General features: G+C 39.0%; 1 protein-coding gene across 1 annotated transcript in view; it reads left to right on the plus strand.

The window, feature by feature from the left end:
• Positions 1-27,986, plus strand: part of SATB2 (SATB homeobox 2) — a 187,958-nt gene that overhangs the window by 123,561 nt on the left and 36,411 nt on the right. The window contains exons 8-10 of the mRNA XM_049615202.1: positions 5,748-5,960; positions 10,193-10,348; positions 26,143-26,340. Coding sequence (XP_049471159.1) covers positions 5,748-5,960; positions 10,193-10,348; positions 26,143-26,340 — 567 coding nt within the window. The remainder of the gene's footprint in view (positions 1-5,747; positions 5,961-10,192; positions 10,349-26,142; positions 26,341-27,986) is intronic.

The following is a 27,986-nucleotide window of genomic DNA, read 5'->3' on the forward strand; positions in this document are numbered from 1 at the left end:
CTGGGAATTTTGTATTACCTGGTCTTCACAAAAGAATACCAGTTTTTGGCTCTCATGTCAGCTGGAACCAGACATTTCAGAATTGTGTGAAAAGTAAGGCTGACAAATGAGCATGCAAGCATGAAGAGGGAAGTTGTGAAGATTGAGATGTGAAGAGTACCTTTGGAGGATTTTTGTTTGTTTTGTTTTTAAAGGGAAGTATGTGATAGATCATACTCAGGGGTAGGATGAAGGGTTGGCCGATATGACTGACAAGATCCTTTCTATCTTTGACCCTCTATGATTTTAATCTGTAAAATGGGGGTATACATGTCTTTGGACCTTGCTGACTGGTTAGGACATCATTTGTTTAAAGCAATATATAAATATGAACTAAATATATTTTCAGACTCACCATTGCATAATACATATGTCTCAATTCATGTATCCTTAGAGTTGTAGCTTGATTTCTGAAGATCATCATTAAATAGCTTATATACTTTGTTCATACATCCAACAATACATAATTAAAATACGTTATTAGGGGATGGGCTTTATTTTCTCTAAAATCTATCTTTGTTCAGATTGGAACTCAACACTTTGAAACTATTTGCTTAGATGATAAATGAGCATTTTTTGGTTGAGTTACTTCAAAGGTATATGTTACAATAAATATGTGAACAGTGCAAGTTACCCTTTATACCTCCCACTTCAACTGCCACAAACAGAAATGTAATTTACAGAAATGAAAACAGTCTCCAGCTAGCTTGAAGCTTTTTCCAAGGGGGAGCACCGGGGTTTGCTGGGCCAGTTTCCTCAGTACACACCTGGTATATATCACTTTAAAAAATAAATTATGCCTCATTAAATTACAATTAAATGGAATCATGATCATTTGTTTTTCTGGAAGGAAGATGTTTTGCATATTGAAAGCCTAATTTGTTGCAGGTGACAAAAAGGCTGAACAGATTATCTAATATCACTTCATTTTGGGGGTAATGTTTGCTGGTTATTTTGTGTATACTCCAGTAGTTCAGAATTATATTAATGTAGACTATAGTAGTTTCACTTCAAAACTTTATCAGTTTTTGTACCTATTTTTAAAGCTTTTAAGGAAAAGGACACTTCTCTCGGTGTTCTAGATCAGCCATGCTTTTTTTTTTTTTTTTTTCCTTCCAGGGTTTTAATACTGGCCAATCCCTCCCTTGGCTAGTCTCATCGTTGTCTCTATATCTATGTACTATGTATGTTTCAAATCCCAGCCAAGTTAAGTCCCACTTCTTCCAAAATGTTTTCCCTGAGTTGGCAATACTTTTACCCTCTTCTGAACTGAGCCGGCACTCATTCTATCTGGAATTTATGACACTTGTCATCTTTTACATTGTGTTTTTATAAACCATCATACAGTGAACTCCTTGGCAGCAGAATCTGTGTCTTCTTAATCTTTTCTTTCCTTTCTGAGCTTCATACCAAGTCATAAATAAGAAATGAATTAATAGACTGATCTGTCATTTTTTGGTAATGGGTACATTGAGTTTGGGGGTTTCCTAGATGAGCAATGGATAGTAGAGCCTGATCCGACAGAATTACTAAAGGTCTGGGAGATATCCAGAACAAGTGTCTGTTAAAATCTAGGCAGCAATGACCTCCAGTGTTGCTGTAAGTTCTGGAGTTGCCTGGGAAGGTCTGAGGGGCTCAGACTTAGCGTTTGTAAAACCTGGCCCAGGTTTTGGTTCTCTTCTTGCTCTCTTAGAATTAACGCTCAGCATAAGCAGTTTCTCACCTGTCCCAGACAAGGCCGCAAGGGCTAGTGCAGGAACTTAGAACTAAATTTTAGGGAGCCAGTCCTGGTAATGTTTCCCAAGCATTTCTGAGTTATCAGCATGTATTTTACACAGGAACAATTTGGGGCAAACTATATAAATTGTTGAAGAAATATGGAAATCATAATAATGTAAACAAGAAAGCTCATCAACAGAAATTGCAGATTCAGAAACTATAAGGTCATTTCATTTGCCACATAGAAATATTGTTTAAAGTGCTCAAAATAATAAGTATATCAATTTTTCATTTTAAAAATCAGCCCAAATTCTTTGTTTTGTTTGTGGAGATAGCCTCTAGTAGCAACCGAGCTAGATGGCATCATATTATCTCTTGTGCTTTCAATTATTTTGTTTTTATTGAATTTTCTGCCAACATCATATACAAAATCCCCCATTAAAAGTCCAGGAAGAAGGCCAGTTTGAGGTTCTTTTTCCCACCTCGGTTCTTTTTTCAGTGACTTGTAACCCAAGAGCTGTTGTGCAAGGTGGCTTTCTTTCCTGTGCAGATGTTCACGCTACTCCTTTTCAGTCAACATGTTTCCTGGTCTTACATAACCTCAGCTAACACCATGCTGGGAATTGTGATAATCTCTCCCTTGAGAAGGCTCTGTTGCCTACAATGAGAGAAATTCTTAATGACCACTTTACTCAATACTTGCAATATGTTTTAATGTGATTACTGATATGAAAGTTTAATAAGCAATATCCCGGTTAATTTATTAATTTCCCTCAATTTTCACATTCTCAATATTCATGATCTTTCTATTCATAAAAGTACACTTTTTTTTTTTTCCCCCTCAGTGCCCAGGTGCCATGCCACATTCTCTGTATCTCAGGCTGCATATTGGGAATGTTTAAGTGACACCTCCCGCCTGGCCAGTTGATAATTAAAATGCGAGACAGCATAGTGGCAAGGGCTTTAGAAATATTTATGTGAGATAAATTATTAATTTATGTTCTATTCAAGACAGCTTCAATATGATAAACATTTACTTATCTTGATAATTAGATAAGGTGGTTTGTAGTGTAAATTATGCCATAGATTTTCTTTGGATTTTTTTTTTTTCGCCATGATGATTTTCAGCTAACTAAATAAACTCACTCTACATTTATGAGCCTGCAGAATTTGGACTATATATTTTTTTTAATTCAAGTTTAAACAGCGAGGAGCACATAAATAACCAAATGAAAAAGACTCAACAAAACAACTAAAACTCTTTTTGTGCTCACCAGTTAGCCACTTGTTATTGAAAATGTCTGAGGTAAAAAGAATCTGCTTTGGAACCATGGCTACACAGATGAGACTTTAAGTAAATAATTTAGAACAGTGTTCTCATTCTCTGGGGCAATAGCGGAGGCAGCACTGGCCACCTTGTTGGTTTGAGACTTTATCTTCAATTAGGCAAATAAAACAGAGGCAATAGTATATTCCACCAGCCCCTTAAAACACAAACATCGTGTCCCACTCACTTCAGAAATGATGCTGATGAGCAATCATTTACAAGGATGCTTTGTCTTGATTTTTCTTAGAGATGGATTCATTTCCCCATAAGGTTGTCCAACATGTAAAAAATGTAGGGGAAGGATTTCAGTATAGGGGTGGGGGAGGGGGTGGGGGGGGGGGAAGAAAAAAAACAGTCAACCAAGCCAAAAAGAGAAACAAGTAAAAGACCTCTATGCTTTGCAATAATTTTTTTATTGATTATGAATGAACAAACTTGCTATTTTGAACGTGGTCCATTAGAACAATAGTTTTTGTTATTTCACTATTTTGTATGTAAGATCTTTACTATAATGTACTCCACTTTCAAAAATAATTTCACAGAAGAAGAATACGTTTACAAACTGCCTTTGAAGTACCATAAGTATCGTTGTAATAACTAGTGTAAAGACTATATCCATGCAACCCCTAAAATTCCTCCCAGTTTGGCAGTCTGAGATTTATTAAAGTGCTAAAGTTGCTTATGCTAGAGAGAGAAAGGAGAGGAGGAGGAGGAGGGGACCGACTCATCCCGTATGCACTGAGTTCATTATTAAAGAAAGCTCAGAAAACATCAATCTTAGTGTCTTATTGGTATTGATTTTAAATCCACTTCCCTCTTGTCTCTCTACATATTAATTTAGAGATTTTTATCTTAGAACAAATTCACTATTAATATTTCAAGTTGCTTCATGCAAGTGGAAAGTAGGATAACTTAAGGCAGAACTGACTTTGAATTTCAAAAAAGAATCCATACCTAGATTGTGTAACATTTTCTGGAAGACAAATGTCTCTTGCTTCTAAAAGCATGATACATCTAGATTTTCTTATGCTCATTTTACCAATACAGTATTTTCACATTCATGTCCTACCTTTTCCTTTCCTTGGGCATGCATGCACACAGACACGCACTTAACATTTCTTCTGGCTTCATTGTGTGGCTTATTTCATTCTTGTTTGCAAAGACTTCTCTAATCAAAGCAACATGACACTCGTATTGCGGAACTATCATATGTCGTACTACGTGTACATCCTTATAAATTGTCTTGCATGATACTTTGAGTGGTGATTACCTCTTTAAAGTGCTAATAGCTGTGTGATGCACACTCTTGTGATATTTGCTTCACTACATTACAAATGCATTACTTATTTTTAAAACTTGCCTACCTTACCCTGAAGATTTCTTTCCAACCAGAGGTGGCATGTTCTTCTTGGATCTAACACCTTTTTATATTTAAGCCATACTTTACAAATCTGATAGTGTTTTCTTTGCATTCATATTTCCCTCAGTGGAAATGTCTTTGGCACCTACTTTTCGCAATTTTGGGTTGCCCCGTGTGTTCTAAGATACAGAAGTTAGCATTTCAGCTCTTCCTGGAGGATGATCCTAGACTCTGGTCTCATATTGCCCTGAGAAGAGACACCCTGAATTGGAAGGTGGAAAGTGATGTCTCTTTGTGAAAATTTAACAAGAGTTCAGAATGGAAATTGTTTAGCTTTTGCCCAGATTACTTCAGTGATTAGAACTCCGGTTCTAGCCCTTTTCTTGCGTGTATACTACTTTTCTCTAGACTTGTCAACATTTTCCTTTCCTTTGTGAGTTGTCTGCCATCCGAGCACATGAAAACACCAATTTCCTATTTAAAGCTTTTTGGATGAGTCACATATTCAGAAATTATCTGAGTCTATACATGGCATTCTCTGATGTGTGCTCTGACCCCTCACCAGCTGTGCCTGTATTTCCATTGTTTTAACGACGGTGGGATTAGAGCTTCCCCAAGGAGGGCATCTCATGAAAAAAAGTTTGGGTGCCCTCTGGTACATATACGAGGATACCAATTATGTATGTGGATTGAGAAGCTATCAGAGGGTTAACACAAGTTATGGCCATTTGCTTTGTGTCTTTTTTTTTCTTTTTTTTTTTTTTTTTTTGCCATGAGAAACATCTATATTGAAAACAGTGGCCGGTCACACAGAAATTCAGCCAAACTTTTTTTTTTTTTTTTAAGTCGATGTAAATCTCCCATGCTGTTTAAATGTCGGAACTAAATTTACCAAACTTGGCAGATTTGTAAAGCTGAGCAGGACTGCCAAGTGTTCCCAGTTTCAAGCAGAGAGAGTTCTAACAGTTCCTGAAATACTTGTAGGAGGCACCTGGTGGTAATTGCAGTTTCACAAGCCTTCCGAGCGCCTACCTTGCTAGCTGGCATCTCTGTACACTGACGATTATTACAGTGATGATAAAGTGTCAGAATAGAACGGTCCAGATTAAGGCACAGCCCTGGAAGGCAAGCACAGTCCCACAAAATCTTACTGCTGAAGAACCCTCAGCAATTAGACTGAGGTTCTTGACATCACAGCCAGCTGGTAATACCAACAAAGGGGGAGGGGGCAGATGATGGAAACCACACACGTACCTGCAGATATGACTTGGCCTGTTTTTCTTTTTTTTTCCTTTTAATCAGGGATTGTTGTCTGAGATTTTGCGTAAGGAAGAAGACCCTCGGACAGCCTCTCAGTCTCTTTTAGTAAACCTGAGGGCCATGCAGAATTTCCTCAATCTGCCGGAAGTGGAGCGGGATCGCATTTACCAGGACGAGAGGGAACGGAGCATGAATCCCAATGTGAGCATGGTCTCGTCAGCCTCTAGCAGTCCCAGCTCCTCCCGAACCCCTCAGGTGAGATATTTTTGCTCCGCTGACTTTTCAGTCTTGGCCTTGGAAACATCTTGCCTTCACTGATACTGCGTTTCTCTCAAAAACTAAGAGACATAATTCAAAGATTTGTTGACCTGAGAATGTGAACCTCTGACCATGTAAGAATGGTTATCCTTTACTGTGTCATATGGTATTTCTGTCCCTTGAGGAAAGTACCATTCTTCCATACAGAAAGGGGCAGGAGTGGGTGGATAGGTAGGCTCCAGACTGTTTACACACAGCTACTTAGTTATCTAAGATGGAGTCAGGGGATTTGAATTGAAGCTGAGTTTACGTAGTAAGAACACTACTTTCCTTAAACTGTATATTAGCTTGGAAGCGGGGATCGGCGGAGGGGGGTGGGTTAGGGCTGGGGACAGGGACAAGGAGAGCAATCCAAGCTCTTGTTTATGCACTTCGAAAAAGACAAAATGGAGGAGAAATCTGTGTATGGTTGAAGCACGCGTATGGAGCGGCTGGATCAGAATGTTTGGGCGATCATTCAGGGATCCCTTAGAAAATGGTAGTGGGAAGGTATGCAGGCCTTAATGATTTTCCTTCCTTGGGTGATCTCCCTACAGGACTCAGTGACTCAGCTTTCCTTCTCTCCTTTTTTCCCCACACTTTAAAAGCATTCTGTTCTCAGGTCCTTCTGCAAATTCACATGTCTGGTAATGCTGTGAGCGTCAGCGATCCTAACTAAATGGTCAACATCTCAAGTCAGCCAAGTGTCCTTTCCACTTCACGTCTGAGCCCATTCATTTCTAGCCTACTTTTTACTTCTCCCAAACTGTTACTGGTCAATAGATTTACGATAAAACCATCTGACTCGCTGTTGCCAGGATGACTGCAAGTTATGTCTCAAAACAAATACTTAACAAGTATGCATTTGTACAAATCAGAAAAATGGGCACTTTGTAACCAAAGTTTTTTTTGTTTTTTTGTTTTGTTTTTGTTTTGTTTTGCTTAGTTTTGGTGTTATGAGTGTTTTCTGGTAAGTTCCAAGGAACTGATTAAACATAGGAGATTTTATTCTAGTAGAAATACTTGAGCTTTCTCAAGTACATCCATTTTTTTTCACACGTCGTAACTTTTTTTTTTTTTAACTCTGCAATAGATTTTTAATTGAAGAGCGTTTTCTGTCATGTAGTGCCAAATTGTGATACTTTCACTTTAGTCTTTGGTGAATTATGAGTTTTAGGTACTGTTAAACCAAAAATAAGTCTCTTGACTGCTTACTTTGGATGAGTGTAATGAAGCATTTTTCTTTTTATTTATTTTTTTAAAATCTTGAGGCATATATATTGAGCTATGGAGTTGGACGAGTTGTTAATTTGCACTAATATTTACTTCTATTAAATTCACCAATATTGTTGCCACTTTTGAAGCCCATTAAATCATTATAGAGAGTCCAGCCATGCTTCATGGCCATTTAACCAGCTCTTCTCAAAAAGTCATTTCTACTTGTTAGAAAATAAGTCAAGTCCAGGTTGTTTTTCCATTTCCTTGTAATATTTTTCTAATGCAATTATATCTTAGGCACCTTTTCAAAGACCTGAAAGCTTTCAGAGCCAGACCAATTTATCAGGCAAAACAACCAGGGTCAGTATTTTGCTGTATTGAACAGCAGAAAAATCTCATCTAGAAAATTCCCAGGTAGAAGTGCCCTTTGGGGACAAGAATAACAGGGAAATTGATCATTTAATTTCACAGTTTTGAGATTTCTGAATATAAATATAAAATCTTCTTCTCAAAATAGTTTTGAGAATATAGTCATGCCACTGGCATTTGTACATTCTCTGGAACTTTCTTTTTCTGTTAAACATTGAGAAAGGGAAGTTATTAAAGTCTTTTAAAACATTTCATGATTACTTACTTAAACTTCTTTACATACATATCTCAATAGTAAAGATCCTTAGTAAAGCTTTCATTTGTGAGAACAAATATTATAGGAATACCCACTGATTAAGCTTTTAGTTGGAGCCAGCAATCTAAAATACCCAGGCAGCCCCATGTAGGTTGATGGAGAATATTTCCTAGACCCCATCAACATTTTATTACCAGTTTAAAACAAATGGAGGAAATTTAAAATGTAAAATCAAATCTTCAGAGCCCCATCTCATAATCTTTCAGTTGGCCAGTATTTCTTGATGTACTTAATGACGACAAAACAACAGCATAAGGATAAAAACGATCACACTGAGCACTAACTGTGTGTCAGGTATTGTGAGCATTTTGCATGAATTCAATCCTCACCATTTTGTGTTGTTATTCCCATTTTACAGATGAGGAAACTAAGGTTTTAATGGGTTAAGTAATTTGTGCAAGGTCACATGATTGAGTGGTAGAGCTAGGATTTGATCACTGATTATTTTGATTCCAAGGCCTGGGCTCCTAACCATATATTATAGTGCCCTGAGAGGTTTTTCTTTAGCCTCTAGGGTTCTAGAGGAGATTTGACCAGTCTAATAAGATGAGATAGTCAGTGAGGCTAATGAAGAAATTTCAGTTGGGAAAGGCAGAAATGATATGCTAAAATATGCACTTAGCAGGAAAAGCACTGCAAGTTAAACTAGAAATTTTGAGAAGAAAAAGGAGTTTCTTGAAAAAAAAAATGACAGAAAATTGGATTATTGTGGGAAGACCCCAAACTAGAAAGCAAGAAGATGCTTGTAAAAACAGTATCCAGTCTACACTGGAGATTTTGGAGGTGGGATAGCACAGTGGTCCCCAGCCAATGCTTTGGAGCTGGAAACTCCTGAGTTCCGATCATGGTTCCTTCAATTGCTGCTGTCTTTCCAGGAAGTTAAGTGTCTTCTTTTATTTTCACTTGTCTTCCTTAGTCAAATGAACATAATAAAGTCTGATGTACTGGGTTCTTCAAATAATTAAATGAAATAACAAAAGCAAAAACACTTTCTGGAGTGCCTGGCAAATAAAAAGTATCACATACCTTACAGTTATTATTACCTTGCAGTAACTAGAGTTTTAGGGAGACAGGGAGAGAGGAGAATTCAAAAATCAGTGAGCAATCTTATGAATTAAAGCCTTCATAGAAACTTAGGACATTAACTCGGGCTTCAAGATGCTACGGAGAATGATCCCACAGTATCCAGACTGCATGCTGTGTCCCTCTCCAAATCTGCGTGCTGCTTAAATCAGTGGGGGAGTAGCTCAGGGCCTCCATAGAAGGAAAGTAATGATCTGGTGACAACTGCCTTGGTTGGGGATTCTAGGGTGAGTGCAGACAGAAAAATTTCAGTTTAGTTCAAATCAGCCAGCTGTGCTCAGGTGCCAAAAATTGGTGCCCACTCTGCCCACAGTCCTGCTCCCTGGGGTTCTGAGAAGGCTTCCCAGCCCCCCGCCCCCCCCCCCCCCCCCCCCCCCCCCCCATTACACACCAGAGGAAATGCTCTGGCAGTCTTTTGGATCATGGAGATGCAAATGTTTTAGGGTTATCTCAACCCCAAGAAGTACAAACACCTTCTATATTGTCCTTCATTTGTCTCTGAAGCTGATGGGAAATCATTCAATTAAAATGAACACGGCAGAATACATAAAACCACAATATGAGTTTAAGAAAATGAAAACGGCACATCAAAGGCATTCTGAAGCCTAGTTTTATGAAATGAAATTTTGTTTCATTTCCACTGATTTCCTAGGTGAAATTAGGTGACTGTCTGGGTAGCATAATGATGATAGTGATGGGAAACCATACATACTCAAATGACATATGTAAAGCTTTAATAAAGAATGAGCGAGACTCGGGGGAGTGCATTAAATTGAGTAATAATTTATTATTTAGAGACCTCTACCCATTTACTCATTTTTTTTTTTTTCTGGAAGAATTGACTCTTCCTCCTAGGTGTGCCATTTTTAGAAAGAAAGAGGTAACTCTGTGTGTGTTCTGCATGCTTGTTTTCCAGTTAGGTGATCTCTTATAGTTTGGTACCTGGGGTAGCCATCGTACCTGTGAACCGTCTAGGATACCGTGAGGAAAAGAACAGGGTTGACAGGACTCTGCATGTCCTATAGGAATGCACTGCAATTATTTCCAATCACAATTAACCTGATTAGAATAATGGACAGGAAGTGTCCCTTTGTAGCTAATGCAGTTTGGCATCAGCTGACTGAAATCCTTTGATAATTTCTGCACAGATGGCTGGGCTGAATGCAGCACTTTTTAAATTATTATTTTCATGGTCTCTTGGTAGGCCAAAACCTCGACACCGACAACAGACCTCCCCATTAAGGTGGACGGCGCCAACGTCAACATCACAGCTGCCATTTATGACGAGATCCAACAGGAGATGAAAAGGGCCAAGGTGTCTCAAGCCCTGTTTGCCAAAGTGGCTGCAAATAAAAGTCAGGTGAGTGGTTTTTTAAAAGAGCAAAAGCGAGGGCTGGAATTAGACCATTCTCCTCCCACCAATAAAAATACATCTGTTCCTATAATAATAATAACAATAATAATCCCAAGGGAACCTGTCATGTTCTGCCTTTTGCTCTATGGTTTGCTTTTATTCCCACTGGAGTTTAAAATAGAGACTAAGTTAAAATCCAGATTTTTTTTCTTTTAAAGATTTTTTTTTTCAAATAGAATCAACCTTGAATGATTTCTCTCATAATTCTAAGCACTGCTGTGTATCCACTTTCCTTTCTTTTTTCTTTCTTTTCTTTCTTTCTTTTCTTTCTTTCTTTCTTTCTTTCTTTCTTTCTTTCTTTCTTTCTTTCTATGTTGAGCAAAACTTAGCATGTACAAAATAGCATCTTCCTGAGACTCAGTTAGTTGGAATCTTGTCTCATCCCTTCTCTTATTCCCACCAGGGGAACTGCTGACTTTGTTATAATAACCTCTTTTCTCCAGCCCCAGAGACACCTTGCCATGTCAGGTGTTTCTTTTATGTGTAGAATACAGTTGTTTTTCCAGGAAAAAACACATGTGTGGGGTGGTGGGGGAGTCCAGAATGAGTGCTAAAATTCATAACAGAAAAACATAGAAGCTTATCCAGTACAGTTTCTCAGTGTCGGGATTGTGGGGAATGGAATACTCCAGGGAGAAGGGGAGACAGATGCTTAGGTTTTTTATTTCTGTAAGCAGCAACAGTTGATGGGACTCACTATCTGTCTCAATTCGTTTAAAGGGACAACTACCACCCTATCCTCGAATGGGTTAGGTTGAGGTGGTTACTTATTTATCCCTAGGATGAATAATTATCCAGTGCAGGGTGGAGGAAACAAAAGTTAGCTGAAGCATAATTTTGAGGATCCTTTGATTCTGAGCTTGATTTCCTCTGTGGCCTCGCATGACAAATGTTTTCATCCCACATATGTAAATGGTATAATGGTCCAGCATCTCCTTAACAGATCTTCTGTTGTGTGCTGTAAAGAAAAGGAGTTACTGAATATTGTATTTCTATTAAGCAGGAAGATTTTCAATGAAAATTCAGTTACCATTTTTAAAATGATAGTTAAATACTGTATAGTTGTTTTTTTTTTTTCTGTAGTTTCGCAGTAACCTTACTTATTTTTCAGATGTTGATAAAGGGAACGGAGTAGAATATCAAGGAATTTAGAAGAGGATTGAAATATTCATTTCCCTGTTTATTTTAAGGATAGTCATTTTTGCTGATTATTCTTCCTCTTCGCTCACCAATGAAATCATTGAAATACAGTTTGCTAAGATACGATGTCCACCATAGTATGAAATACATGAAAGGAAAACACCATAGAGCCTTCTTAAACTGTTAAATGCATAAAATCCCATGTACCACATGGCAAAATATAATGAGAGTTGGGGCTGTTAAACGAATAAAGCTGTTAAATGCATAATGCCACTTGGCAAAACTACTGTGCATTTAATGGTTTTCCACTGTGTAATAAAGGACATATGTGGTAAGTGTGCAGTGAGTATAAAAGCTGCACAATTGATTTTGCAAACCTTCCCCTTAGTTGTGACTTGACGTAAATATCAACGTTTCACTCAGTCCTTCTTTCATAAGCAGCTTTGAAGAAAAACTGAAACCCATAGTCTAAGAGCTTGATTCAAACTGCCTGTAACCTTTCTGCTCACTTGGCACCAATGGCTCTTGGAAATGGTGATGCCTCCAGCCTCCCAAAATAATTCAGGTGGCTGATTGGAAGCTGTATTTGCCAGTTGGCACGGCTTGGCTCTCCAAATTTTTGATGCCTCCTGAAGAACTCAGTAGCCCTGATTTTGTAGAATCTGGAGGAAAATGTACTTCTGGGAATTAATATGCTAAAGGGTAAGATTGAGGATTGAGCCTCAGTGGGGATAAGTTGCTTTGAGGATTTTCTGGTTTTCGTTGGGACAGTGACCTCATTGTCAATTATGAATGGAGAACCTTATTGTAGATAGCTGACTAGACTGGCAAATCAGTTTCTAAGATTTTATAAAAACGGTACCCCCAAACAAAGTGAACTTACCTGATAGTTTCTAAGGCAATTTAACATAAGATATAAGATACTCACTCCCTTTTGTAAATACCATCATTTACTTCGTAAAGAGCATATTTAGTGAAACTAATTGCAGTATTTGGTACCTTGTATATATATATATTTGGCATGTCATCCATAAGGGGTGTGTGTGTGTGTGTGTGGCCAAAATACTTAACCACTCCAAGCTGCAGTGGGAAGTGGCCACGCCCTCTTTATTGGATTGTGAAGATTGAGAATACAGAGATTTTCATTTCCTCTTCTGCATTCCCTTTCTTCCCTCCATGTTTCTTTGGAGGGATCAGAAGTTCTTGGAGTGACTAAAGCAGCAGAAAAATAACAAGGGCTCTCTATTGTCTTGGAGATAAAATTAGAAGACCTTTAATTAGGAACTCTTATGAACCGGAGTCAGATTGGAACCTTGTGAAGGCTCAGTTCAAACATGCAGAGCAACCCCTTCCCTTCCATTTTAAATTTCTTTTAAAGTAGAAGTGAACCCTCCATTAAACCTCATCCACTCTCTATTCTGAATTGCTGTCATCAGCTATTAAGAATAATACCTAAAGCTTTGTGTTAGGCAAACTTTGAATGAGAAGTGGGACAAAGAAAGGAGAATTTTGGAGAGATTAGGGTGGTCCTTGAGGGCTGTAAGTGTTTAGGGACACAATGGGAAGAGGGGTTCAGAAAAGGAGTTGAAAGGGTGACTACCTCGTACAGTTTGTCTATGGTCCTGTTGGCAAAAATATATTACTGGAAGTATGTTTGTGTGGTACGTCAGGATGCATTTGTAGGCCTCTTTCTCCAGTTCAGCTCTAGCTCCTTTGTCATGTATGACCAGTCTATCATCGAATTCCATTGAGTGTCTCCTATCTGACCTTGTTTTCCTCTTCATTGGAGAGGAGTCAAAGAAGGAAAAGCAGAAGAAAAAAATCAGGGGGAAAGGTATGGTTATGCATATGTTTATTTCACCTCATTTTCAATTTAGGATCAGTGTGTGTGTGAGAGAGAGAATCCTGAGGGTTATCCTTTTGTTTTTTTTCTTCAGAATATTCAGATTGTTGATGGTCTTTATTATTGGTCAGTGATTGAAGTTCTCTGTGAATTATGAGTCCTTAGTAGGAGGGGTCCTCAGTAGGAACCATCATTTAAAATCATACAGAACATTTTCTGTGTCACCTCAGTATGACCCTTACATACAAAGAGCCACCAGGGAATGAATGCCCCGGTGTGCAATTTGAGTGGCCACAGGATTCCTTGTTCTTCCATTGCTTCTTGTACTCTCCTTTTTCCTCTTACACTCCGTGGGATTGCTTTCTCCCTTTGTCCCCAACTGCACCTATCACACATGATCTGGGAAGTGGGAATCCAGAGAGATGAAGCACAGTAGCCCACTACAGTCCTCCAGGGCTGACCATGTGCTCTGTGACAGCATCTTCAGCCACATTTCTTTCCCTTGACGTCAACTGTTCCTTTCCCCAGGAATGAATTCACTGTTTCTCTCATATACTGACCTCTTTTCCTTTTTATAGTCTACAGTAGTTCAGCTCATTGAATGCTGATGATGATCTAAAGTTGGTGTTTTTTGGCAAAGAGAGTGAGTCTTTCTTTATTATTTGTATACCCAGAGACCCAACTCTATGTACGTGACTGCCTTTTCCTACTATGTTTGGGTAAGAATGGAGTAGGTAGAAAGATGGGAAGGGGCTTATTTTAATTTCTCTTCTCCCATGTCCCCATTTAAAAATATAAAAGACAACAAATGAACAAAACCTTTAACAAGGCACTGGGTTTCCTTCCCTTTTTTTGGTGGTGGTGAGGGCTTGCTTTCTATATTAGGAAAGTAGAGAGCTGCTGAGGCACTGCAAAAAGGAGAGATAGATAACCTGGTTGTGAAATCTCAGATGGTGGCAATGGAAGGGCCAACCCCAGAGGCTGCTGGGGTAACAGAAAGAGAGTCATCTGGGAACAAACAGGGACCCACGGGGCTGTCTGGTGAGATGACATAGGATGTCCTCATCTCCACCAAGAGTTAAAAGACCCTGGAGTTCCCCTCCCTGCCACACACACTTCTCCACTCCCACAAGCCACAGAAGCTAACACTAGGATCAGGGATAGGAAAGTCCTTATTCTTACTGCATGGAGAAGTCAGAGAGGGAGCCATAATCATGATCTTACTATAGCTGGGGAAGATGAGTTTCTGGCCTCCAGTACACAATTCTGAAATCCTGTTCCGCATAGAAGCTGTGTGCTCCATGGTGATTGGGTTTCAGTATGTTCTACGCTTTATGTACATTAGGATTAAGTAGATTTTGTGTACTGACCTTTATTCCTTCCTTACTACTTATGTTTCTATCCAACAAAATTATATTCCATGTTCCTACTGACTTAATAAATTGTATTCCTGAGTAGAAGGCTACTTAGCTTTAGATGTAGATTACAAACTCAGATTTTATGAACTTTCTTTCCTATCATAAAATCTCCCCTTATACATGGTCTAATTTGCTTAACACTCTGAATGATTAAAATATGCAGCTCTTTACGACAGATCCTTTTAAAATAAAGCAAAAGCAAAGGAAAGATAGACACCTCTACATAAAGAAAAACATCACATTCAGTATATGTACTAAGATGTTTTCTTCGTTTAGTCATGGGTTATCACATTAACCTTTGCTTTTGTGTCTCTTAAAAATGCCCAGGCACAATTTAGTTGTACATAGTTCTTTTTTTTAAAGCAAAAACTTCTATTTTATGATTGCTTAAGTAATAGCATTCTTATTTTTAAAAATTTAGAAAATGAAGAAAAGTATAAAGGTAAAAACATGAATCACCTGTAATTCTACAGTGCAGGGGTAGTTACTATTAACATCATAATTTTTTTTTAATTTATTTTTTGAGAGAGAGCGCAAGCAGGGGAGGAGCAGAGAGAGAGGGAGAGAGAATCCCAAGCAGGCTCCATACTGTCAGCACAGAGCCGGATGCAGGACTCAAACTTATGAACTGTGAGATCATGATCTGAGCCAAAACCAAGAGTCAGATGTTTAAGTGACAGCCACCCAGGCACCCCACTATTAACATTTTAGAGTCTTTCTTTCTAATGTGTAGTGTGTGTGTGGATGTGCACATGCATGTTATATCCTAATTGAGATCATGCTGTACAACACGTAATTGTAAGACAAGTTAAAACTATAATTTTTTTTTTAAGCCCAGCTTTTCATGTAGGAGAGTAAATTTACAAAGTATAAAATACTACCTTTTATCTCATCATTAGTTTCTTAGCCTTTCAGAAATATCACACAGAGATCAAGGTTTTGCCACTTTGCTCAAAAAGATGTTTGACATTTATCTTAACTTACTACATTCCCTTTATGGGAATGGCTTTACTGGAGCTGGGATATCTCAGGCTATCAGGAGTACATGTTTGGCTGCGCCATCTCTCTGGCATAAAAAGTGACAGGAAGTGGTAGCCATGTGAGTGGGTGGTCTCAGTCTCACTCTTAATGATTTTGCTATCTCCTATTTAGCATGTAAGGCAGGCTAAAACGTGGCATGTAGCCATCCTCAGTAGCCGCCCCTTCCTGCCAGGCTGCTTTCTCAGTAATGCAGTCATATCGACAGCCTATCAAGGAGAACTTTCTACTTTTGTCAATTGTCACTTACTACAATTTCAGGCGTATCCACCAAATTCAAATAGAAAAAAATTAATGTATTTACACTACAATTACCATTTGAAAAAAGTTACTATGCCAAGTAGTGAAGAAATTAGATTTCTCAACATTCTCAAATGCCAGATTAAAGCAGGCAGTCAACACAATGATGTTTAAACGTCAGATTGAGCCCTTCATTCTCTGCCTTTTTTTTTTTTTCAGCATAATCTCAAAAGATTACATTCTGTTGAGATTATCAGCAGAAATTCCCTCAAGGTCTCAGTTTTTGTACCAATCTTATAGTATGGGGTTCTTTTTACCAACCCACAATTAATTATGTTAATGTTTCATGCTCTAAAAGTAGCTTTTAAGGAAGCCTTTATTTAGATATCAATGAAGATTAATCACAGAGTTCATAGGCAGTTTTTAAAAGTCAGATACCGTTACCCATGGCTCAAGTTTTTGTACAAGTTTTAAGCACATCTTTATCTACTGCAGAAATCCTTGAGTTACATTATTTTTCCAGTTCATGGCATGGCACCTTTGTAAACTTGCTTGTGAAGCAAATCAGGTTGACCTATTAAAACTACTTCTCCAAACTCTTCCAGCCCTCTTACAAAGAGCACATTGAGTTAAATCAGGGTTCTTATAGCTGGAGAATGTTTGTGCCTATGAAGAGCCCCTACCACTTTGCTGTAGAAACTGTGTAATCATCTTCCTTTCACAGGGCCAAGACCAGGGTGAAGCAAGCTGGGTCCTAGGTATTAATGTGAAGGAGGCACACACTTTCAGAGCCGCACTCCTTAAATTTTGTGCATTAGTTGTTTGCTTGCCTCACTCTGGCCCCAGCTCTGATCTTTCAAAAAAAAAAAAAAAAATTCTTATTCCCAGTTTCCTCTGTGTCTGGGTTCCCCTCCTCCACCCGCCCCTGCACTTACAAATTTTTGAGGCAGTTTGCAAAATATATAGTATTATGTCACAGGTATGTGGAATTTGGACCTGAAGTCAGGGACTTGAAATATTTTGGTTCTTTTCTGCTTGATGTTTTAGCCTAGAACATTTTGCTATTAATACCTTTCTGGTATTTAAGTGGAGAAGTAGAAAATTCCAGATTCATTCATCTTTTTGACAGATATGGATGGCTTTTTCAGGTGCATATTGTCATGTAGGCATGTATGTATGTGTGTACATATTTATATAAAATCATACCATGTCTCCACATTATTATATAGCTTTGTTTCTCCCATGCATCTTTGGCAAGGAGGGAGATTTTATGAAATCCCCCTTTGTCTTGAGTCCTCTGTAACAGAAGTTAAGGAGTTGTTTTGAAATAAAATTTTCATTACTCTCAATTACAGATTCAATCTTTACAAACACATCCATAGAAATGTGAGAGACATGCCCAGAGACAGCTGAAAATTGGTCCCCATGAAAATAGTTTAGAACTTAGTGTACAATTTTGAAAAATACAAAAAGAAGCAGATCATTTTTACTTACCACATTCAAGGTATAAAATAATTAACCTTGAACTGTAACCAAATGCTAAGCACAAACCTTTCTCGGGTTTAGATGACCTCCTCGTCAGGGAGTCACTGAAGCCCTTGACAAGTCTCCCTTGCAGTTAGCCTTTTATCCATTTCAGTTTTCTTGATTAGGTTATCTTGAATCATTAGGGGGTTTATTTATTTTAATAGACACTTATTGGATTCATGAAAAGAGAATTTGGTGACTAAGAAACAAGAGCTGAATATTATCTGGCTCATTTCACACTTCAGAAGAGTCTCAACCAGCTGAAGAGAAATCCTTTCACAGTTACAAAAGTTTGTTTGGGGACTTTATGTGCTTCCATTTAGAAAGCGACTGTCTGTGGTTAATAATATGAATTTTCTTTTGAGACACTCAGAAAACATTTCCTTTTGGTTACATATGCTGACATTTTCTGTATTGAGGATGTGGGTGAGTAAATGGCCTTTTACATTTCTGTGCAAGAAGCTTTGAGTCATTCTCCTAAAGAACTGTTCATTTGCTGACTTATTCATTCATTGGAGTTCCTAGAGGGGCAAAGGGGGGGTGTGGTGGCAGTGGGGGGGTTCTTACTATTTCTAGGCTGAATTCACTTATCAGCTCTGTGTTAGGCCCCTAGGGCACATTACAACAGAATGACTGTGACAAGGCCCTGTCTTCAAGGCAAATACAACCTTACTTATTTACTTACTCACTCACTTTCTCTCTTTGTAGATCAGACTAGGCTGTAAACTTGTGTTTGTTGCTAAGCAAATGCTGGTTTGTATTTATTCTTAAATATTTTAAAAACTAGGAAAGTTGTCATCAACACTTAAACTTTTTAAAACTTAGACTTTTTAAAGGAAAAAACATGGGGCCTGGGAGAAGTTGGAGTCATTACCAGTGTCCTGGGGTAGGAAAATCACTCAGTCCACAGTGACATTTCAGTACCACGGACAGAAACACTGCTCTTCCCTTTTGTTTCCCCTCCCCCATCACTTCAAGGGAAGGTTTGGAGCTTATGGGATTCAAACCCATATCTACTGGGGTCCACACTCAAACACTGGTCATATTATTGTTTTGGGAAAGACCTCCCTGGTTATTTGGACATTCTCAGCCTTTGGTATGCAGTTTGCAGAATGTCACTCTGTTGCTGTCTACCTGAAAATTTTAAAACTTTAAAATGTTCTATAAGTAAAATAGATACTGCCCTTCCTGGTTCGTTTTTTAATCCAAGAAAGATGTAAAAAAATTCTCATGTGAATAACAACAATAAGAACACACACGGAGAGAAAGGAAAATGGTTAGAATAATGAGAACAGATTTTTTAGAATTATTGATATAGTGTAGTATTTATGATATATGTCATTTTTTGTGTGAGAATGAAAACTCCTATTGGGTGAAACATATGAATTATGTACTTTACCATTACCAGGTCATTGTGAGTCCTGATTTTACTGTCAGGGAAAAAAAAAATATCTAGGCTAGGATAAGTGATGTTGACTTTATTTATCATAGTTTTTTCTCTAAGGACTTCTTGTTAGACACGAATGAGGGAGGAAGGAAGGGAAAGAAAAGGGGCACCTGGATGGCTCAGTTGTTTGAGAGTCTGACCCTTGGTTTCAGCTCAGGTCATGATCTCAGGGTTTGTGGGTTTGAGTCCCGTGGAGGGCTCTGCCCTGATAGTGTGGAGTCTGCTTGGGATTCTCTTTCTCTCCCTATGTCTCTCTCTGTCCCTTTCCCACTCACACACACTCTCTCTCTCTCTGAAAATAAGTAAACTTTAAAGAAAAAAGAAAGAAAGATTAATTATTTGTCATATCATTTAGAAGCTTTCTATAGCTCCCATGGCCCATACGATTAAGATGAAATTTCTTTGCATGTTATTCTTTATAATCTGACCCCACCTCTGTTTCTAGACTGCAAAGTTGCTTCTGATTCCTGGGGTGTGATAATTTTCTAAATCCATGCATTTGCTGGTAATGTTATCTCTTCTGATTACTTCCTCTCCCCACCTAGTGAAATCCATCTTTATCTTTCAAGATCCACCTTTCATGTCATATTCTCTATGATGATATTTTTCCTGAGCTTCATAATCCAAATACTCACTTCCTTGCTGGTGATCTCAATTCACCTTTTTAATAAAAGTAATCAAGACAAATGATGTATGTAACATACCAGCACATTGTATGGCACATAGTAGATGGGTGCTCAGTATAAGATTACAAACTGAATTAATATTCTGAGAGACCTGTCATTATTTGCATTTATATATTATATATAACACATTAATATATAATGTAAATTGGATCATCCCATTTTTATTGTATTCATGCATTAGAGATGGGAGAACAATCTTCAGAACATTGACAGGGTAACTTCAGAGAAATAGTGCCCCTCTTCAACGATACCTCTTTGAATTTGAGGCTGTAAAACATGCCAGTAGGCTAATTTCTATGCACTCAGCTAATTTCAGTACATCTAATAAGCATTTATAAAGTGTCTTTTTTGTGTAAGGATCACACTGCTCTGAAAATGCTAAAATGAGCCAGAAACCAACTTTTTCCCTCCGCCCCCATCAAGAAGCGGACAATTCTTTTTTTTTCTTTTTCTAATTTTTTAACATTTATTTATTAAAAATATTTTTTTTAACGTTTATTTATTTTTGAGACAGAGAGAGACAGAGCATGAATGGGGGAGGGTCAGAGAGAGAGGGAGACACAGAATCTGAAGCAGGCCCCGGGCTCTGAGCTGTCAGCACAGAGCCCAACGCGGGGCTCGAACTCACAGACTGTGAGATCATGACCCGAGCTGAAGTTGGACGCTCAACCAACTGAGCCACCCAGGCGCCCCCAACATTTATTTATTTTTGAGAGACAGAGAAAGACAGAGCATGAGAAGGGGGCAGGGCAGAGAGAGAGGGAGACAAAATCTGAAGCAGGCTCCAGGTTCTGAGCTGGCAGCACAGGGCCCGACACATGGCTTGTACTCATGAACCGTGAGATCATGACCTGAGCTGAAGTCAGACACTTAACCAACTGAGCACCCAGGCACCCCAAGAGGCTGACCGTTATCATCATCATCATCATCATCATCATCATCATCAAATTGTAGAAGAGTATAAGCAACATGGTTTGGGGTCATACAGGAGTGACCAAACAGTTCTCACAGATCAGGTGAGGCCTTGTCAGCTGAGCCTTGGCATGTACCTTCTCATGGGGGACAGCAGGTTGAATATGAGACATTCCAGCCAAGGGAGTAACATGAGCAATATTAGCTGTGCTCAAAACGCTTATGATTCACTTAGCCTCCCTTCTGCCATACTAAAAATGCTCAAGCAACTACAGCCAGCCATTGGTTGAAACCAAAGAGAAATCACAGATGGGTAGGTATATACCCCACAGCCCATGCCTGGAGGTGGGAATACCAAATATCTTCAGAGTCTGGGAGTAATTCACCATGGCTGGAGCACAAAGTCAATAGAGCAATTGATAGGAGACGAGACCATGAAGGAAAAACGGGAGCAAATGACGGTTCTTATTGTTGCCTTTTTAAATGCTTTTTGAATTGGGAAATAGGGATGTCTCATTTAAGTAGATCTTTAATTAAAACTGTCCATTCACTGAAAGATAAACTATGGGATTATTCATCTTTTAAAAAGAAACAATGGCACATTCCTTCAAGTAGTAAAGATTCCTAATACATTTACAACATGATTTGCTTTGTAAATTTAGATTGGCAGGCAACTTTTCCAGAACATATGGATTGTAAACAAACTATATCTTGAATGGTATGAGTGTCTCCTCACCTGCATAGTTGGAAAGGGTGGTCAGAGCTGTGTTTTTGACTGAAGGAAACATTTGTTTAAAAGGCTGATTAGATGGCTAAAATGAGATGTTATAGATACTTATGCATTGAATGCTTGGGAACTCTTTAACCATTGATTACAAGGATGCAGACTTTAAACTTCTATTCCTTCTCTGGATTCAGAGTTTGAAGGTAAAAGAGTTTTAATCATAAATTCCTTGTCATCATTACACTTAGACTCCATGGATATTTTTCTACGTAAGTTTTTTTTGACATTTTTTGTTTTTAACAAATTTTTTAGAGTCACAGAAATGTTGTAAAATAGTGCAGTTTCCATATAACCCTCACTTCCTCTGTTGTTAGCATCTTACATCACCACAGTGCAGTTATCACAACCAGGAAATTAACATTGTTTTAATACCATTAACTAACCTAAAAAGTTTATTCTAATTTCAGTAGTTTTCCCACTAATATCCATTTTCTGTGCCAGGATCCCATCCAGGAATCACACTGCATTTGGTTTTTATTTCTCCTGAGTTTTCTGTAGTCTGTGGCCATTCCTCGGTCTTTCCTTTTTCTTTTCTTTTTTTTTTTAGTTTATTTTTATTTATTTTGAAGGAGAGAGATATAGCATGAGCAAGGTGGGGGGCAGAGAGAGAGGGAGACAGAATCCCAAACAGTCTCCTCGATGTTAGCTCAGAACCTGATGCAGGGCTCAAACTCACGAACCTGTGAGATCATGACCTGAGCCAAAACCAAGAGGTGGATGCTTAACCGACTGAGCCACCCAGGCGCTCCTCTTTTCTTTCTTTCTTTCTTTTTTTTAATGACAGTGCCACTTTTGAAGAATACTGATATGTTATTTTGTTGAACATCTCTCAATTTGGGTTTGTCATGATTCAACTGGGGTTATGCATTTTTGGCAAGACTTCTGCAGATACTGTGTTGTGTCCTTTGGAGTGCGTCATACCACAGGATTCATGATGTCCATATGTTATCACTGGTGATGTTGCCCTTAATCACCCGCTTAAGGTGGTTTCTTTGTACTTTAACCCTGATGGCTAATTATTATCTGCTATTTCTGACAAATAACAAGGTAACAGACCATGGAATGTGGAGCTGGAAAGGGAACTTAGAGACCATCTTTTGTAAACCCCTCCTTTTGCGGTTATATTCCAGAAGCTGTAAGAGGGTAACCACTTGCCCAACGGTAACCCAATCATTTAATGTCAGACCAGGAACTTAGCAGTTAGTCTCAGGGCTCAAAGTTGAAAATTCTCTGAGCTTCCTGGCCGTAACTCACTTTTTAGCCTCAGTTTTACCATACTAGAAAGCCTAACCTGACTATATGAATATGTAACTAACCTTTGGTCAGAATTTACAGCCAGACTAAAAGAGAAATTACAGATAGGTATATACCTGCAGTTCATGGTGCCTGCTCCCAGTGCTGACCAGGACTGGAAATCAGATAAACTTCTGTATCAGCATTTCTGAAATGAAAATAAATCTCCTGGAATTCTCCACACAACACAGCAGGGAATAACAACAAAAAACCTACTTGAGATTTTTAACAGAAAAAGGAGATTTGTTTATTAATAATTCATGAGTTCCCATTGAACATGCACGACAGAAACAGTGCTATTCAATAGAGAATACTGTCATCTGTCACTGTTTTATTTGACATTTACACTTTTTTTTTTCCTGATACTGCAAAACTTTCTTGGACGGCATGCAAAAATTATATAAATGAAAAAAAAATCCCAATGTGGGGACTCTTTATCTCTTCTGTGGTGGGTTCACTCACAGTTTCATACATGTGTGTTCATGCAGCAACATGGCACTTTCTCACACATTCATTAGCCACTAAACAAGCTAATAAGAGACCCCCATTGAGAAAACAGAGATAGGCATCCCGAATGGGTCGGTGGAAGGATCAAGTAAATAAAAAGATGGAGGGTGAGATGGGAAGTGGGGAGGGAGAATAGATTTTCGGAAGGTAAGGCTACAAATATGTGGAATGAGTGGTGAGCCAGAGCAAAAGGAAAGTAAATTATGGCTGCTGTGAAGAAAACTGACACACATAGATGGCCATTTCAAATGCAAAATAAATATTTATAAATGGCATTACAGGAGCCCCACTAGTAGGGGATATCGGCGTTCAGTGGAACAGCAAGTCAGAGTTAGGAGCACCTTGCAGTTTTGTGCTACTGTAAGGCTCTCGACAGTCTTTCTGCTCTGTAGGTTAGTTATTATTTATAAAAATCACAGAACCAGCTGATACATTCATAAGCTAATTATTGAAGCAGCTGGGTACACATGGTGCAATATGTCCAAGGCTGTGAAGTATCACAGATTTCTTGGGGCCTGCTGTGGTGGGGGTGCACTGTGGAAGGCTCCATCCCTTAATCTGATCAGCCAAGCAAACACTTTGTGGGGAAACTAGATTAATAACCCTCTAAATACCATGAATGTGCTTCATCTTCAAAACCGGGTTCCCTTAAACATGCTATTAGCTCAGCTCCATCAGGGATTTGAGGAAGTTCTCTGGTTCCCTAAGAACAGGGTCTTATTGGCTACCTCCCTGTGCCAGAAATTAATTTGGTTTGCTTATGCCTGCACACATGATCACACTTGTGTCTAATCTGCTCCCTAATAGCTTCAAGGTCAGGACCTTGCATGTCAGTGGGCAAATTGAGCACCACACTTCTTAAAGACTGATGGCAGACAGCGCACAGTCCATAACGAGGCCTGTAGTTTGTTCTAAGTGATTGTAATGAGTGCAGATTATAACAGCGCATATAAATCAAATGCAGCAATGAATGTTGTGCGAGACATTCCGAGTATCATAAGTGGAGATACCACTCAGCTGTCACCTGTCTCCTTTCAAGCTGCAGCTTCCCACAATGCAATTCACTCCTCAGGCGGAACAGCAGGTGCTGTGTCCTCCTTAAGGTCTGGGTATCTCAGAACTTCATCTTTTAACAGATGTAGGTTTTTGTTTTTATTTTCTGTTAAATGATTGGTCTCTATGCTATAGCCTCCCCTGGGACATGTTAAACATACCTGTTTGAAACATTTGAAAGAGTTCGGTTGGAGACTCATATCTGTATAGAGATAGAGAAATAGGAGCTCAGTTTTCCACAGATGGTTTATTTTCCATTTCAAGAATTCTTTCCTTTGTACAAAGAAACCCTTGAGGAAACACTTTGGGACTAGGAGACTTTTTAAAAATATAGTTTATTTCCTGATAGGGATAAAAAATTTAATTGTCTTCAGTTTTCATACACGTTGCACCTTGAAAATCAGCATTTACCTGTCTCTCAATTGACTTGAAAGAAATCTATGGAAATACTTGGAAAAACATTTCCAAGCAAATGATTCGATATCTTGTTTTCATTCTTCCTAACCCTCTAACTCTCCCCAGCTCCCAGTTTATTGCAAGAAAAGATCAGGTCTGCGCAAATGTGGCCTCTCACTTGTAAAAACAAGGCAGTGTTGTGTTACAGATTAGTTTATAAATCCCCAGTGGCTTCACAGTTCAGTGCCTACAGCTGCTGCAGATGGGCCTGGGTTTTTGTCTCTTCGCGGTGCTGCAGCCGGCAGTTGAAGGAGAAAATGGAATGATCAGGTTATTAACATGGAGGCCGCGAGGAAGAGGCTGCACAATGAGAACAGCTGGTGTTGCTGTCTTGGCTGATGCAGCGGAGATAATCAAATCTTGCCTTTTTTTGGGTAAAGGCAGAAGACACAGTGGAGAGTTAGACAAACAACAGCTTACGATATTATATGGGGTTTTTATAATGCATGTCAGGAACTTTCATTGGCTTACAAGTTATGATATAGAATTTGTTGGGATTCGGGATTTAATTTTTACAAAGTCATTTGTGTTTCTTTATGCACCTTTTCAGAAAAATTCTTACTCTTTTACAAGAGGCATGATGTGGGACAATTCTTGTTTTTAAAATTAGCGATGTAGCTTGGAAATGATGGGTTAGAAAGCTACTGGGTAAAATATTTTGACATGAGTCAGTGAGCGATGTTGACAGCATCCTCTGTATTATTTTCATATAATCCATCATTATTTGCATTACATTTTCTTTCTCGTGCAGTTTCAAGCGAGAGAACATCCGGATGCCAGAATTGGGAGCACATTTGCAGGTGTGACCCGACCAACTGCCTACCTTCCTGCAGGTGTGGCTGTGGCGGGACGGTGATGGTTAAGTGGGCCTAGGGCCCAAGGCATTCAGAGACTGAAAACACATATAACTTTTTCATTCTCGCTAAGGTTGTTGTTTTTATTTTGTGGAGTTATTGATAATTCTAAGACTATTTCCTTCCTAGAGAATTCGGTGCTATTTACACTTAAATGTTTCTCCTTCTTTAGAATTCACTATGTTGTCAATACATATTTGTTCATTTTCACATTTTTCTTAGAATGGAAAGTATCCAATTGGGCAGTCTTTAAAAATTGTAGCTGATCAACATGAAATGAATTTTTTTTTTTTTTGAGAATCAGATAACTGTAATCTTGCTTGAGTATCTTTTACAAAAAGGAACTGTAAATTAGTTGAAAATATATTCAGTAGGAAGGGTGATAAGATCATTAACAAGAATGAAGATTTTGGGGCATTGGTGTAACCACCTGTGTGGTCATTGGTTGGTTCTTCAGAGTTGTCAGACTGTGACCTCAGTCAGGCTATCCTCTGCTGCTCTGCACCCTACACATTAACTCAAGTGACCTTCTCTCCCTCTAGGGCTGGCTGTGTGAACTGCTCCGCTGGAAGGAGAACCCCAGCCCAGAGAACCGCACACTCTGGGAGAACCTGTGTACCATCCGTCGCTTCCTGAACCTTCCCCAGCATGAGAGGGATGTGATCTATGAGGAAGAGTCCAGGCATCACCACAGCGAGCGCATGCAGCACGTGGTCCAGCTTCCCCCTGAGCCAGTACAGGTCAGCACCCCTTTCTTCCCCCAACCTGAGCGAGGCTGTTGATGCCAGCAAATGTCAAGGGTCAAGGGACACACCATGCCACCTCCCATTGGAAGGTGTCTCCTGCCATGTCCCTGAAGATGGGGCACCCTGTTCTCGCAGTGGGCACAGCGTGCATGTGTGTGCACATACACACGTGCACATGCTCATGTGGGGAAAAATGGGTGAGGAGTCGAATCCAGAGGCAGCTGCTTTCCTGGGTGTGTTTTATTTGTGGGATTGTGAAGCCAGAGCACATGTGGCAAATTCAGTCTCCCAATCAGGAAACAGAGTTCATAGTTTCTATCAGCTTGTTTATTTTTTTAAAGAAAAAAAATCTGAAGTAGCTAATAAATTAATCTGAAATCCCTCAAGGGATGGTTGATTAGGCTGAGGAAAAGAAATATATCCACCTGAGCTAGAAAATACCAGTGAACTCAACTGAACCTTTGAGAAATTATGATAGGTTCTTAGTATTTTATGCTGAGTCTTTGCTGTTTTTGGTTTCCTCTCTGTTAGCAATCTGTGTTCATTTGGGTTGCATGTTTTGTTTGGTTAGTATTTACTCTCTTTGAGAGAAATAATATTTCTTTCTGAAAGCAGTTGAGTTTAGCCACTGAGTCTTGCTGCAGTCTAGAATCAGTGACTTTTAGGAAGAAATATTAACTAGGTTAATATCCCAAGGTCTGACACCTTTGAGTTTGGCCACAAATTTTTGTAGGTTTTGAGGTTTGTCCTATTGTCCACTATCACAGTCTCAAACATCACCAAAGAGGACCCTGCAGGGTTTCTGTCTGAACCTCCTTTTGTGTAGCAAGAAGAAAGCAGGAATGCATGCATGTGTGTGTGGAATGGAAGAGAAAATGAGGAGAATGAAGGAAGCATGGAGTGTGTTTCTTGATCAAGATATCAAAGGAGAGGTGGTCAAGGACTTGGCAAAATGCTCTACCCTGAGGTCTCCTTGACTCCTTTCACCTCAATTCAGTCTCACATGCCTGGAGGAGAAGCCAGAAGTCAACGGGTCCATTATATCACTTCTCATCCCAATACTGACATCTCAGTCAGTGCTTTCATGCTGTCATTGGTCATTTTCCAAAGTCACAGAGTGAATTGCCCAAATGATTAGACTCATGAATTCGTACTAGAAGCACCTGGAAGCAGCCTCTTAACATGGTCACAGTGAACTCAGAGCAGGTGGGTGATAAGAATACACAGCTAAGTGGTGAAGCCCGCTGTCCTGGTCTTAGACTTGGGCTGGGGGCAACTCATTCCCTGGAGGTAAGCCCCAGGGCTTACCCTTCAGGACCCACCTTCCCCTTTCCCTGTCCTGTCCTTTCCTGGCAGAGGCCTTGTCCAAGCACCAGGGTACCTTCCTATAGATAATTAGACAAATATCCTAAGTCACACAAAGCAGTGGTTTTTAGATTTTGAGATTTAGTAGAAATTAAAATTAAAGAGAAAGCCAATAAAAGTTCACCAACCTTGTCTTTTGAAAAATACATTCACTTGAAAAATTCAAGGGAAGCTCCAATTTATTATCCATATCATTTTATAAAGTAAACTTTTTAATGTCAACAAATTAATGAAAAGGGTAGCCTCAGAACAAAAAAAAATCTTACAAACTATAT

Source organism: Panthera uncia, assembly GCF_023721935.1.
Source record: "Panthera uncia isolate 11264 chromosome C1 unlocalized genomic scaffold, Puncia_PCG_1.0 HiC_scaffold_3, whole genome shotgun sequence".
In the NCBI taxonomy this organism is placed as follows: Eukaryota; Metazoa; Chordata; class Mammalia; order Carnivora; family Felidae; genus Panthera; species Panthera uncia.